Here is a 14,639-nt window from a genome sequence, read left to right as displayed (position 1 = left end):
ATCCTCAATACAGTCTGACTTTAATGATCTCCAGAAGGCATTGTTAGTCCTGGTGAGGCCTGGCATAACACAGCCAGCAGTGGGTTTCTCTTGTCCCCTTGATCCCTTGATACTAGAGTATCTGCAGTTTGACTATTATAAACAAACTACCCAACACATGTACTGGAGAAATAATAACTTTATTTGTCCTATCATCATGAGTTTAAACTGTCATAAACTACATCATACAAAAAAAGTAAACATTATCTGCACTTAGGTTCTCTTCACATACATTCACCAAAACCATAACCCAAAGTAAAGGTTGAAAGTTTGAGCAAATTTAATGTCCTCTGTTCATGTCGTAGTCTTTGGGTATAATTTAAACCAAGCAGTTGATATGCATGGCTATTTGAAGGTGAATGTCCATTTACACAAGAAGCCAGTAGTGAGCTTTATTTTGGAAGTGGAATGCATGCAGTTTGCTAAAGCCTACAAACCATCCTGAAGCCTTGATGGGGTAAGGGCTGGGGCTGTCATCTTCATTTCTTTTCTGGAGGTTCATGTTTTACCCAGTCGTCAAAGCCACCTGCATACTGCTGAACTCTGGAAATATGCAGAAAATGCCTTTCTTAAGAAAAGTCCTGCTTAATATTGTCTATTAAGAGGACACAGCAAAAAAAAAAAAAAAAAAAAAAGAAATCGAAAGTAAAAAATAGACACCCAAAACCCCACAAACAAAAAGCCCTACAAAAAACAGATTAAAAAAAAAACCAAAACAGAAATTCTCTGCAACCATATACACTTGTATCTAGCTTCAATGAGCCAGACAGTCATTCCTTTAATACTATCTGCTCTCATGGAGTGAGTTCTGTAACTCTTTTCTTCCAAATGACAATGATGGAATTCAAACATCAAGCAAGAAATAGCAGCTGGATCAATTAAACAGTTGCCAGTTCTTTTTTAAAAGATTGTGAGAACAGATTCTCAGAAGTGAGAGATTTACAGTCTGTTTATTATGTCTAATACTTCAGTTGTCACCAAATAAACCCAGCACACTGATCTTTACTTCCTTGCACACCTACATGCTCTATAGGTCAGAAATTGCCCTGAGCAAAACTAAACTCTGTAAAACAAAAATCCACTGTGAAAACCAGTATTGACTCCTTCAGTTAGGCAGCATAAAAAACAGGTAACGGAGGAAATTCTTCACTTTAAAACAAGAACATACTTCCATACTTTTGACTACAGTTGTTATCAATGTTCCATTTCCTGAATTCCAGTTCAGTGAAAACACAAGCAAGTAACCAGTGTCTTAAATTTTACCTGCAGTCTTCAAGACAGCGAAGTACCTTCCAGAGATAGGTTTAACAATTCTGCAAACCAAATGCTGCATTTCATTGTACCATCATCTCATTGTTTTGTTAGCTATTGCCTTCACTGCTTTACTCCTGGCAAATAATCCAAAGCTTTACAGGAAGTGAAGGCATCCTTTGTCAACAGTGAACTCTATGGGGAGAATGCAATTCAACAAAGGGTGTGGCTTCTTAAAGCATTTAAGATTGTACTGCTACCAAAGCAAGCAGTTCTCCACCTTTCCAATCTTCCTGCAACTCAAGACTAGTACTTATGAAGCTGTGTAAGAAAGGAGAATCTCAGCAAGGGCCCCCTAAGAGGCAGAGGACCCTTCAGTGGCAGCGTGGTCATGCAGCAGCTTGTGTCACCTGTGGCACATGTGCAGAGCTGCTGAGGGGTTGTTTCAGAGGGTGGTACACCTCACTTTTACCACTTCGAGGTTCAGTGGAGACAAGGGGAGGTGTCTAACTCAATTACCAATTGTTTTGTTCATATTCCACATGTAATTTTTTACCCTTGCCCCCAAGGTGAGTACATGTTCTGCTTCATGACAGAAAGTTTCATTAATCCCATTCTTAAAGTCATACCTGCTGAAACCCAAGGACATGGCAAAACCAAGTGCTTGTTTACTTCTTGTTCCTGCCAAACAGGAGAAAACCACAGGGTCTGTCTTGGATGGCATTTTTTGATTATACTGCTCCTTGAACTCCGTTGGGTCCATTTGTAGAGCTTCCATTAATTCACCCACTGGGAAATACAGGAAACAAGCTATTGTTTATTCTCCATCCACAGACAGGTTTACATTGCAAGACTTGTAATTGCTCTGGAGGAAAAGTTCAGCCTTATCATATGCCAGCAGCTTTCTAGCACTGTTCCCCTTTGCTCAGTCACCACTTGACCTCTGCAGCCAGGAGGAACACGGAACGCCCGACGCCTGCACATAGCGGCGTTGACAACTTACGCGGTATGTTGATGGACTCCGGGATTTTTCCAAACCTGTCGATCTCCCACCTCTCCCGCACGTCAATGTGAAGGACGTTGGCCTTCTTCAGGTCTTTGAGCTCCTGGTAGGAGAGGTTCTGCTCCGCGGCGGCGCAGAGGCTGCGGCAGGTGGGGCCTGGCGGGGAGGCACAGCCGCTCAGCCCGGCCGCGGGACTCGCTCGGGGCGGGCAGCGCCGCCCAACGCAGCCACACGGGGCTGTCCCCGGCCACGCTCCCCCCGGCCCAGGACAGACCCATCCCCTCCCCTGCTCACCGGGCCCTGCCGCCCGGCTCCAGCCGCCGCCCGCCGCCCGCAGGACCCGCGCCGCCCGCCACCAGCCCCCCGGCCCCATGGCGGCCCGCCCGGCCATGGCGGCCGCCCAGCCAGGCCCGGCCCCAGGCCCGGCGGGGAGGAGACACCGCCTCCTCTCTCCACAGGGGCGGGGGCGCGGAGCCTCGGCCGCTGCCCGGCACAGGGGAGCCGCCCGGCACCTGCCGGCAGCCAGGTCACACCGACTGCGCCTCCGCTTTCGGTACAGCCAGCATTTACCCCGCGTAAATTCTACCAGCCAGCCCAAACCGTTGAGACGCTGAAAGTACCAAAGGCTGAGACGTGAAAGAGATGAAGAATTTTGATGCCAAATCCAATTTAAACATCTAAACCTCTAAATGTTATGCCAAGGAGAAAAGGTGATTTTAGCACTGGCTTGCACCACTTTCACCACGGTTACGGTCCCCTTACAGCCACAAGAGATGTGGTCCAGGCACATCTCCTTTCTGGTGACCAATGAGCAGATGCAAGGGAATGGTATGAAGCTGCATCACAGGAGGTCTAGGTTAGATATTAGAAAAACCTTCACCCAGAGGGTGTTCAGGAACAGCCTCCTCAAGAAAGTGCTCATGGCCCCAGACCCACCAGACTTCAAGAGGCGTTTGGACAATACTCTGAGGCACATGGTGTATAATTCCTGTGGCTGTACTGTGCACAGTCAGGAGCTGGACTTCAACTTTGTATGTCCCCTCCAGCTGACAATATTCTAGGATTTGATGATCCCTGGTTTCAGTTTTGAACATTTTAGTTTTAGTTTTGAAAGCTGTCAGTCTTCCAGCCACAAGGACTAATGGCCAAGACATACATGAATGGAGAAATGAGGATTCTTCTGTTCCACACATTTTAGATCAGTACTCCGTATTTACTGCATACATTTGTAGATATGTTACATACCAGCAATTCTAGTTTTGAAAAGCAGGCATGCTGGATCTTTTCATAAAAGATGCATTTTGAGGAGTAGGTTGTTGAATCTTTACTAATGAGAGTTTTCCTTCTCAAAATGAGAACACAGTATTTCTTGGTACTGTAAAGTGTGACAAATTGAACTTGGCACATATAACTGGTTCACTAGCTGCCCTTCTGCCAGCCTCTCCATATGGCCTCCTTAACAGGCATTTGCAAATTGTCTGTCTGAAGCAGTATATTCTATATGAATTGAGGTTTAGTGCATTTCCCACAAGGTAAGGATAGAATGCACAACTTCTAGAAATTATCTTTTGAAGTATAATTTACGGTATATTTTATCTGTAGTAATATAATGACCACACTTAAATCTCCACTTATTGCACGTATCAACATAAGGACCATAAACATTGAACATGAAGCACCAGAACACTTGTCATATGAAATGCATATTCACAGGAAGAAACATTTTTATGGTTTTGATTTGACCCTGGGCCATACTAAGTACAAAAAGAGAGAACACACTAGCTTGTTTGCTGAAATAGGAAGCATTCACTGGCTATCTCGTGAAAGACTGAGAGAATTTGAGGTCAGAACAGATCAAGCTTAGCAAACTCCCACAGCTTGGTGAAAAGGTGGGAAGCAGCACATTCAATTCGCCTTTTGTCTTAATGGGTGCACTCAGTCAACTCCTCCTCAGCAGCTTCCTTCGTTTCACCTCTTGGGACTCTCTTCATTTCACCTCTTCTTGACTTTCCAGTTCTGTACAACCTCCCACACTCAAGCCCAGCGGCACCCAACGCAGTTTCCAGTAGCTCCTCCCTCGACTGCTGGAAACCCTTTACTCCGCCTGTCCTCAGTGGGGATATGCACATTTGACGCTGTTTTCCTTCCAGTCCTCCCCACGGTGGCTGCCTCGAAAATCCACGCAGGGCACATACCCTGCTGTACAACCGCTGGGTACGACTGTCCACAGCGCTGGCAAACCTCAGCGCGCTGCCCACGGGCACATACCCAGCGCAGCATCTCCAGCTCATTCAGCAAAATTCAGAAGCGAAGGTCACCCCACCATTTGTCTTGAGTTTCCAGGGTACCTCGCAGCCAGACCTGTCGCTACCTGTTGCCTCTCAGTGGGCTCCGGAGCGCTCCCGGCCGGCCCCGCTTCCCCATCGCTCTTCCCACCCGGGGGACGCGTTGTGCCCTGGAGCCAGCAACAACCCTGCTGCCGCTCGTGTGGCTCTCCCGGGCTCCGCACGGAGCCGCCCGGGCTGGGGCTGGGGCGGGGAGCGGCGCGGCGAGGCCGTGGGCGGAGCGGAGCGGAGCTTCCTCCGCCGCTTCCTGCCGCCGCCGCGCCCGCCGCCGCCGCCCGCCGCTCCGTGAGTGCGGGGCGCGGGGAGGGGGCGGGCGGCACTGCGCGGGGGCGCCGGGCCCGTCCTGCGGAACCGGGGGGGTGTCGCGGAGCCTCGGCCGCGGCCGCAAGGTCGGGCCGGGCCGAGCCGATCGGCCCCGCCGTGGTGACGGCCGGGCCCGCGGCCTGCGGAGCCGCGTCCCGGGGGGCCGGGCGGGCGCGGGGCGCGGGCTGAGGGCGGTGGGAGGGGGCTCTGCCCCGCCGCGGCCCCCGGCCGGGCCGGCCGCTCCTCCCTGCTGCCGGCGGCGCCCGCGGCAGCGCTGTCCGGCGCTTCTCCCGCCGGGCTGGTGGCCAAGTGCGGCTCGTCTTCGGTCGCCGGCGACGAGCTGCTGTCGTGGGTGGCGACCGCCCGCTGTCGGTGTGGAGCGGTTAACCCTGCCAAGACATGCGAACGGCAGCGCCGGGCCGCCTCCGTGGGCCGCGGCGCGTCTCTCGGTGTGTTAGAGTGAGGACAGTCGGCAGCAGCGGCTGTGGCCGGGTTGAACACACGGCCCGGTGACTTGGCGAAGGGAGCGGGGCGGCGGTGGGCGCCCGCTGCCCGCGCTGCGTGTGCCGGCCTGCAGCTGCCGCGGCCTCCGCTGTGCCGTGCGGCGGGCCCGGTGCTCGGTGACAGCCCGGTGCTGGTCCTCGCCGGTAGCCTGAGACGTGCTGTTCTAGACCCAGAGCTGCAACTCTCCACGTTTTATTTGTTATTGGAATTCTCTGATTTGATTCCTGGTTTGTTTGGGTTTTTTTTTTCCTTCTTCCTTTCTTTTGCTGTCCTTTACTTTAGGACTCTGTCCTGCCCTTGCTATAGCTGTGTTGCTACTTACACTGTTAAACAGGATATACACAACAGCATATTAAACATAGGGACAGTAGAATGAAGACATCAATATGGCAGTAGCTGCAAGTGTAGCTCTGTATTCTAGTTGTCTACTTGTAGTTAACTACAAGTATTTCCCAATTCCATTAAATAATCCTCTCATACAAGCATAAAGAACAGACTACTTGTATTTAAGGGATTCCTTCTGCTCTTGTTTTCTAGCTATTAAAACAGAAACATAGTAATGGCATGAACATATGCAGGCTTGAAGCAGATTATGCCTTTGTGAAATTGTTCTCATGTTTACTACACTTGTAAATATTTTGTCATATTTCTTCGTGAAATATTGAAGAACTGGTGCTTTGTTGCTTTATTTCTGTGAGATTCACAGAACTGCAGCTAGTGTCTCAGGGGTTCTGTTTTGAGCATCAGTTGTAGATCAAGGACAGGTTGTTCCATTTCAGACATGCCATCAAAGCAAACTGGGGCAGTTTGTGTGGAGGAAGGAAATGGAATTTTATTTTTCTTTCTTGATGGCAAGACTTAGACTTTCAAAGAGCTCAAACTTGTAGTGACTTACTGTTTTATCTGTTCTACCTTCACTGATTAACCAACTCCCACAACACCCTTCCAGAATAGATGGGAAGTTATGGGCAGCCATTGTCTTCCATGTTCTCCAAATCAGCCCTTAAAGGCAGAGGTACAGCAGGAGTCTTAGCTTAAAGTATTGTCTTGTGTGGGTTTGAACCTTCTGTCTCACACACATGCTGCAACCACAGTTCCTTTTTTATTTCTTTGAATTCACAGAATTAGCACTTCTCCAAAGTTCATCCTTTGCTCATATTGGCCTTTATTTGCTGCTACAAAATCTTGGACTGCTTTTTCCATGCTTCTTGGCCATGGTTTTCCTGGCAAGGTACCATGAATTCACTGGTTACTTTCCAGCTTTTCAATTCTTGTGTCCTCAGATTTCCTGTGGTAATGGTACAGTAACTTTGGTGTTTGTATCATGGGAGAGCACAGTCTCTCATCTGACTGCCTTTTCGCATACAAAGTTTTTGCTTGCAAACCAACATCATTAGTTATATGGGGTTTTTTTATGGTACTTAGGCATTTTGCTTTTTAAAGGATGAATTTTCTAGAAAGACCTGTGTTGGACTATGCATGCATCTACCCAGATGTTTTTTCCCTTTTGATATATTATAAAAAAGCCCCAAACATTTAATGTGGGATAGAGAACATAAACAAAAGTTGCAGTTTGCTTTATGGGGCTGGATATTGCCAGGCATATATGAAATTTTCTGTAAAACTTTGCTATAAGATACTAGCAAAAAATATGTCATCAAAGTATTACTCTTTTTACCCACTCAATGTTTAATATACTCCAGTCATAAACCCACTTACAGAGTCTTTTCATTTTTGTTTCTGGCTTCTGTTCATTCTTAGAGGAAAGTTTTTTGTAGCAGGGGATTTTAGAAGGAAATCTGAGGGGGATTGTGGAGGATATGAACATGAAAGTTGATATAACATACTTAACATGGGCAGATGGCTAAAGTGGATTACTGAAGGTGAGAGATACTATGAGATTTTTACTGTCACTTGGAAAATTGTATCTAGAGGTCCAAAGCCTCTGTCTCACTCCTTTCTCAGAAAGTACATTAGTGTCTCATCCTTTTTAGGACTGATAATACAAAGTCAGGATTGGCGTTTGAGCTCCAGTGACAGTGTAGGATGTGTGATGTGCCTTTGGGCTAGGAAATCTTGGAGATGATGCTTTCAGAATTTCAGATGACATTTTCCAGGGGAGGAAGCTTTGCTGCCACTACCAGTCAACAATTCTGGTCCTTTTACTGCTCTCGCAGGCAGCGGGGGCTTGTTTTCCACAAAGGTTTTGGTTCCTGTCAGAGCGCTGAGCCTCCTGGCCTGCTGATGGGTGACACTGCCCAGCTGCTGACCATGATGGATGTGGTGCCTGTTTTGATTGGGTGACACTTGGGCTAGTGGCGAGCAAGGCAAAATGCCACAGGTAATGCTTGCAACAGACGTCCGAAATATATCAACTTGCAGCTTACATCAAAACATGTAGCAGTTCTGCAGAGGATCTGGCATTACTGTTCCACACAGGGACCTTTCACAGATGTGTTTTGAATATCTTTGGTCTTAATCTGCACATCTGTGCTGTTCCTTCACACCTTTGGGGCAGGGCTGCAGTTGACAGCCGGACAGTTCTGTTAAGTCACATGAAAATGCTAATTTTTCCCAGTATTCAGTGTTTGCTCTGGCCTTTCAGTGAGACACATTTCACATTTGCATTAGCAATGTGAAATTACACAATTTTAAATTGAAAGTAGTGACACAGCTGAAATTTCAGCTATCTCAGATGAACTGAGGTATTGAGGTAAATATATTCACCCCAGCTTCTTTGAATTCAGGTGCTCACTGATGAAATAATTAACAATACTGGTTTCACAGCTAGTTGATAGTCCTACTGGGAGAGTATTACCCATATCCAAAATAATACCTGGAGATTATCTGTAGACTGACTTGGCTACATTTCATAGGGTCAGTATGATTAGATAGGCTAGTGGGTTTTGTATAATTCTTATTTTGTTTGCATTCCAGTAGTGCAACTGTAATCCTCGTAGTTAATCAAGAATCAGAAAAATTGTAATAGGTATTACACAGATAAGAACAAAAATGTGGCACTTGTCTGTAAGAGCTCACACCCTAATTATAAGAGGAGGGGAAAAGTGGATACAGGCAGATGGAAGCGGTGATATGATATTAATCAGTGCAGCAGGTTATTTCTCTAACATACTGGTGTTCTGGTCTGTGTTTCTTACAAGCATCATGGTGAAGGTTCACCATGGGAAGACTCACAAAGATGACATAATTCAACATTTAGTAATTGAACTGTAGACATTCTAGGAGGAGGGACTCATCTTCCAAGTGAGAAGTGCAAGATGGTAAGATGGGAAAAGGTTTTAGGAAATGGAGACAGTGAAGACAGTTTGCTTCTCCAACTCTCTTGCTTAAAGATGTTTTGAAGAGGAATAACCTGATTGGTTGATTTTAAACCTGATAGTTTGGTTTACTTTCCCAAGGAAAAGTGATTTTTAGTTCATACTAGCCTTGTACTAGCCTTGTAACTTTTATTTGTCTTAGCTCTAGTGAATTACTGTAAAATAATTTTTTTTTTAAATAGCAGTTATTTATTTTAGGAATTCGTTCAACTCTTGCCGGTATCTAAATATATACGTTATGAAGAGGGTCAGTTTCTAAATATAGAAACATTAATGCTGTTAAATATAGACTATTTCAAGCATATCTTACATTTAAAATAGTCTAGGCACACCACAGATTTAACTTAACAATTTCAGCACATTGATTTTTGGCACTCTGTCAAATCTGAAGCTTTTAAAATTAGATAGGCAGATCGTTTTGCTGCTTTTGAAGTGGTTTGTTCTTTATAGAATGGTGGAAATGAGCAGTTGAGTGAGGAGGTTTTGATCTTAATCAGCTTTTTGTAGGAAGATTGACATAAGGAGTCTTTTAAGAAGTAAAAAGTCAACTGAGAATAGCTAGTGATGGTGATGATTACACTTCAAACTCCTGTATGCTGAGCTCAAAGAATATGAACATGTTTGGCAAGAATTAGTTCTTAGTTTTGTATGAAATTACTTTTTAAAAGGAAAAGGTTTAGGTTTTTCTAATCTAACTTTTTGTATTTTCTGTTTTTTTCCCAACAAAACTGCATAATTTCTATCTAAAATTTTTACCGTGTGCCAAGTAGAGATGAGGGTAGAGATGACATACCCTCTAAAGTCAGTTTTTTCTACCACAAAAATCAGTGTCTTTTTATTTGTCAGATTCATTAGCCAAATATCATGTGCACCATGACTTGATTTTATGTGTACGAAATGAAAAACTTAAATGTATTTGCTTTTCCATCACAAAAGACAACTTCAAGCAAAGATTCGTGGTGACCTCTTTTTGCATAGGAAGAGGAGGATATCTGTCCCCTTTAGGATACTCCATAGTTGGTGGCTCTAGACAGAAAATTTTCATTGGACATATTAAAAAAATATGAGAATAGGTTGGAAAGAGTTAAATTATGGGAATACTTCCTTGGTTTTTAATCTTCAGTGTGTCAAGTTAATTTTGTCTGAATTGTTCTTTTCTCTTTTGCCTGCTTGTTCTGAATGGCTTGTGCCTATGGCAAACAATAAGCTATAGAGCATCCCTTTTGTTTTTTTTCTTAGCTATATTTTATGCTTTCTTGAGTCTCTTTGTTCAGGATTTTCATTCCAATAAAATCTCAAATCTTTTATTTCCCATAAACGGAAATATTTCTGAGAAGTTATTTCTGAAGCACCCTAAGTTTCTTCCTCATTTAACTCAAATTCCTGGCATAAACATTTTGATTTTGAAATTATTTGATTCATGTTTTTATTAAATGGGATCTTTAATTTGTAATGTTTTTGGTCTCTGAATGTACTGGAAAAGGGCAGGCAGTACTCCATATATATGCCCACACCGTAGATTATGTGGAGTAGCTTGTTGCTCTTACCCTCCCATCACACTTCTGTGCTTTTCAAAACCAGGCACAAACCCTGGCTGTCTAAGTCCTTGATATGCTCTGTTTTTTCCAAGAGCTCACAGGTCAGTAAACATTGTCTGATGGATATCCGTCTATGTGTGTGTCCATGAAAAGTAATTAATCTAATGGTCCGTGTTGTCTTTTCCTCTGCCTGCTCTTAGTGAAAGGAGACTGAAAAGTGTCTGGGCTGTGCAGCGTGAATGCAGCTTCTCATGCCAGTGTTCATTTCTAATGCCACGTTGATTAGGTTGGGTTAGAAGTGCTGTGCTTTCAGTCATTGTGGGTATCAGCTGACACTGTTTTTTTGCCGTGTCCCGAGGGTCCCTAGGATATGGGTCCAGCCGTGGGCTGTGTTTGCCCTGATTTAGGTTGTGTCACCTGTTCTAAGGGCCACAGGGTTTCACAGGTGGGAAACACTTGTATTTCAGCTGGTTGGGCCTACAATTATTTATGGGACCTCTCTAAATGTACTGATACGAAGATGACTTTCATTGGGGTGAAGTCTGTGGTTTGGACAGTCTTACATAATCTGTCCAAAGAGATCAAAATTGTTATGCTGAAAAGACCTCATAGATTGTTTATGTCAATGTTGAATCACCTAAACACAACTATGTTCCTTTAGGGAGGACATTTTTGCTGTCTTTGCTATTGACTCTTGACATAATTTAGTGCAAGGTCTTGTGTTTTCTCACAACAGCTCTATAGGCCCCACTGTTTGATGAATGTCTTAATGAATCTTGTGCTCAGTTAACCAACAGTGTGACAAGTGGCAATGGGTAATTTCACATGAAACTTGGGTATATATGAGAACCTGCCAAGGCAAAACTTGAAGTTGTGTGAGCCTCCTCGTTTTCTAGGGATGCCAGGTTGCATGGCTGTTGATGAACATTAGGTGTGCTAACATCTGTTGATAATATATAATCAAGAGCTGGAATATTTAGATCTTTCTTACTGTATGAACAGTAATTGGGAACCCATGAAATCAGCAAAGCTGAATTCAGTGTCACTGTTCACTTGCATGTCTAAGATTTATAACCATAAGTATATGAAAATTTGAAATCTGTCATTTAGGAACATCATGGTATTTATTATAGTATAAGCTAATTTCTGTGTAAATGTAGCATTTTGCAAAATAATGCACTGTGTTTTAAAGGCTTGAGGAGACGTGAAGCTGTTGATGCAAGGAAGCGCGAGTAAAAATTTCTTTCATACTCTACAAAAATTTGACTTGTCCAAAGCACATCTCTAATGGGTAGGTTCATGCAGAAAACCTCTCGCACTAACAGTGTGTAGGGATGTAGGCCAGATGCAGGGACATCTATCCAAATGTGTAGGAACCTGGAACAGGAGCTCACTGGTACAGATTGCCTGCTTTGCTTCAGGGAAGGCTGTTCAGATACCAGTGGTGGTGGTTCTCTAATATCAATATTGATGACTGTTCTGGTGATTGGCTTAGTGGATAAGTAAGGAGAGGGAATATTGAATTCAGTATACTGATTGATTTGTGTGTCTCTCAGAGCTTCAGTACTACAAAGGTCTAAATGCATGTACAGAAAAGATTAAAAAATCTTAAGTAGACAAACTTGATAAACTTCGGCAAACCAAACTAACTGATCTGTAGTAGGAATATACCTTTTGCTATTCCCAAATGTGATGCATTTTAGAGGTTTCCCATACCTAAATGCAGTAGCACAGCTGAAAACCAGTTGAAAACAAAGCTGAAAATCTTTGTTTCTGGTGGCTCAGGTGACGTTACTAGCCTGTTTTTGGTACACAACAAGGCATCATTTTATTTTTGAACAGAATGGTCCATATGTTTTCAGTGTGAGTATTTGACTATTTTATATTCATATGCTTTGTATGTGAAAACAGAAATCTGTTTTTATGAACCACACCATTAAAAGACAAACTGTATACTAAGCCCTAGCAGCTGTCTGTATGATGCGCAACTACAGTCCTTCAGTGGATTCACATTTGGATTTTGATTAAATGGCTGGTGTGCTGAAATGTCTAAGGATTTTTTTTTTGACGTTCACTGACAAATATCTGTGCTTTAAATTCTGTTCCTCATAGGACTCCTTGATTAATGACAAATTACCTATGAGAGACTTCATCTCTATGGATTCTCCACTGTTTACTAGAGGAGTCAATTTGCTCTCCAGTCTGTCATCCCTTGTAGGATAGAACACTAATCAGATTTGGAAGACTTATTTTTTTAAAGTGTTTGAAATTGCTCAAAAACGTTTAGGGAATGTGCCAAAGGTAGATAATGACTGAAACCTTTCATAAGGGGTATATGTTAAGGAAGAGAAACGTTTATTTTGATGTTTTTCTGGTAGTTGTAGTTGTGATAACTTACTTTGCAATAACAAAAATAATCTTAATACCTCAAATATTTAACACCACTACCTAGGAGTGAGTGTGCATGTGTCCCCTTTTCCTACAGCTACAATTCATAGTGTCCTGTAGTGTAACTGGTGTTGCAACATTTTTCTAAGTCTTCATTCCTGACACATTCATACTCCTTGTTACACAATAGCTGACATTAGACCAAGCCTAAAACTGTGCTTGTGATGCTCGAATGTGTGATTCCGTCTTGTGCTTTTAGAGTTTGAACTTGCTATATTCAGCAGAACACTTCAATAAACCATAGAGTAACCTCTGTTTGCCTTTCCTAGTAAGCAACAGATGCGGGTGAAAGATCCATCAAGAACCAACCCTGAGAAGCCAAAGAGAAGCAAAAGGCCTAACAGGCCACAGGATGAGGACTCTTCAGATGATATTTCAGGTAAGAACATAGGGCGATGTTGGTCCTGAGGTTGGAGGCTAAGAACTTCCATGTTGACTGAGGAAAACCACAAATCATTGGTACCATGAAATACTTTCCTTGCTTGAATTTATAACAGAAATATCCCCAGTCAAGTGTTTATGACATGATCAGTTGTTACACTGACTTCCCTGAAGGGCTGGAGAGTTGGTTGATCTTCGATGACAACTTCTTCAAAGTGGAACGGTCCTTTCCTCTCCATGTGAGGTCAAGCACACGTGGCAGGAGGCTGCGTGGCTGAACAGGGAGCTTCCAGCTGAGCTCAGGGGGAAAAAGGAATGGCAGAGAGGGTGGAGGCAGATTTGGACTGCCCTTGCAGAAGTCTGGAGTGTTCAGGATTAGGGATTAGGTAAAGCAACTTCAGTTAGAATTGGATCTGGTGAGGGGTTTAAAGAGTAAGATGAGCCTGTATGGATACACTGGCAGTAAAATGAAGACTAGGGTGAATGCAAGCCTGCTGCATGAGGGGGTGGGGGTTCTAGGGACACAGGATTTGGGAGAAAGCTGAGGAACTCAATTCTTCATTTGCTTCCATCCTCACATGTGAGCTCTGCATTTGATCCTCCCTGACTCCTGACCTTAATGGCAGACTTTGGGATATAGACATTGTCCAGAGTAGAAAATTGAGAACTGTTAACCAGACTGGACATGCACAAGTCCATGGGGTCAGATGTAGTGCATCTGAAGGTGCTGAGAAAACTGGTTGATGTCATTGTGAGGCTGTGCTCTGCCATCTCTTCATGGCAACAAATTGAGGAGAGCAGTTGATTTGCAAGAGGATAGGTCTGCCATTCAGAGTGACTTAGACTGGCTGGAGAAATGGGCAGGCAGAAAGTTCTCAGTGTTCAACAATGGCAAGTGGAGAATTTGGCACCTGGGCATAACCACATGCCATTACAGGGTGGAAATTAAAGCAGCTTTGCAGAAAAGGTCCTGGGGGTCCTAATGTACACACTGAATAAAACCAAGATGTGCTACTGTAGGCAGGACTGTATTAAGGAGAGTGCAAGGCGGGCAGGTGATTCTTTCCATCTTTTCAACACTTGTGGGATTTCATTGGGAGAACTGTGCCCAGTTGTGGGCTCCCTCTTACAAGAAAGGCTGTCTTGCCAGTGAGGCTAGTGGTTCATCCCCCTCCACATTTTTGAGGAGATTGAGAACATGATGTGGGAAGAGGGGCTGAAGGGAATGTCTTTATTTAGCCAAAGGAGTGAAAATATAATTTCTTTCATTGACTGCCTGTTGGTAGTTACGGAGAAGGCAGAACCAGGTTCTTGTAGGAGGTCTACAATGAAAGGATTAAAAGCAACAGACCAAATTTGGAAATGGAAAATTTGACTAGGTGTGAGGAAATTTATTTTATATTCACTCTGAGGGTGGTCAGACAGAAACCTGATTTTCTAGTGAGTTGGTGAGCCCTCAGCTCAACACTCAAGCGGAAAAAAGCTATGA

The 14,639-nt window shown here is 44.0% G+C and overlaps 2 protein-coding genes across 12 annotated transcripts in view; one reads left to right on the top strand and one right to left on the bottom strand.

Moving 5' to 3' along the window:
* Positions 1 to 160: 160 nt before the first annotated feature.
* Positions 161 to 2,712, bottom strand: TSTD1 (thiosulfate sulfurtransferase like domain containing 1). The gene is made up of 4 exons (XM_086876627.1): positions 2,588 to 2,712; positions 2,294 to 2,449; positions 1,920 to 2,079; positions 161 to 582 (listed from the first exon to the last, which is right to left on the bottom strand). Exons 1-4 carry the CDS (start codon positions 2,682 to 2,684, stop codon positions 519 to 521), a joined length of 477 nt encoding a protein of 158 aa, XP_086732753.1. The 5' UTR covers positions 2,685 to 2,712; the 3' UTR covers positions 161 to 518.
* Positions 2,713 to 4,494: 1,782 nt separating this feature from the next.
* The window catches only part of USP45 (ubiquitin specific peptidase 45), a 48,832-nt gene continuing 38,687 nt past the window's right edge, over positions 4,495 to 14,639 (top strand). Inside the window, exons 1-3 of one of the 11 annotated variants that reach the window (XM_086876614.1) lie at positions 4,495 to 4,606; positions 11,514 to 11,612; positions 13,039 to 13,148. In XM_086876614.1, the coding sequence (XP_086732740.1) occupies positions 13,049 to 13,148 (100 nt within the window). In that variant the 5' untranslated portion in view covers positions 4,495 to 4,606; positions 11,514 to 11,612; positions 13,039 to 13,048. Of the gene's footprint in view, positions 4,924 to 4,945; positions 5,028 to 5,121; positions 5,673 to 11,513; positions 11,613 to 13,038; positions 13,149 to 14,639 lie in introns of those variants that run through there. The other 10 variants (XM_086876611.1, XM_086876612.1, XM_086876613.1 and 7 more) reach the window with 10 other exon arrangements.

This window comes from Cyanistes caeruleus, chromosome 2 (assembly GCF_971803275.1).
Source record: "Cyanistes caeruleus chromosome 2, bCyaCae1.hap1.1, whole genome shotgun sequence".
Taxonomy (NCBI): domain Eukaryota; kingdom Metazoa; phylum Chordata; class Aves; order Passeriformes; family Paridae; genus Cyanistes; species Cyanistes caeruleus.
Note: the sequence above shows the minus strand (reverse complement) of the source record. Positions and strands in the feature narration are given on the sequence as shown.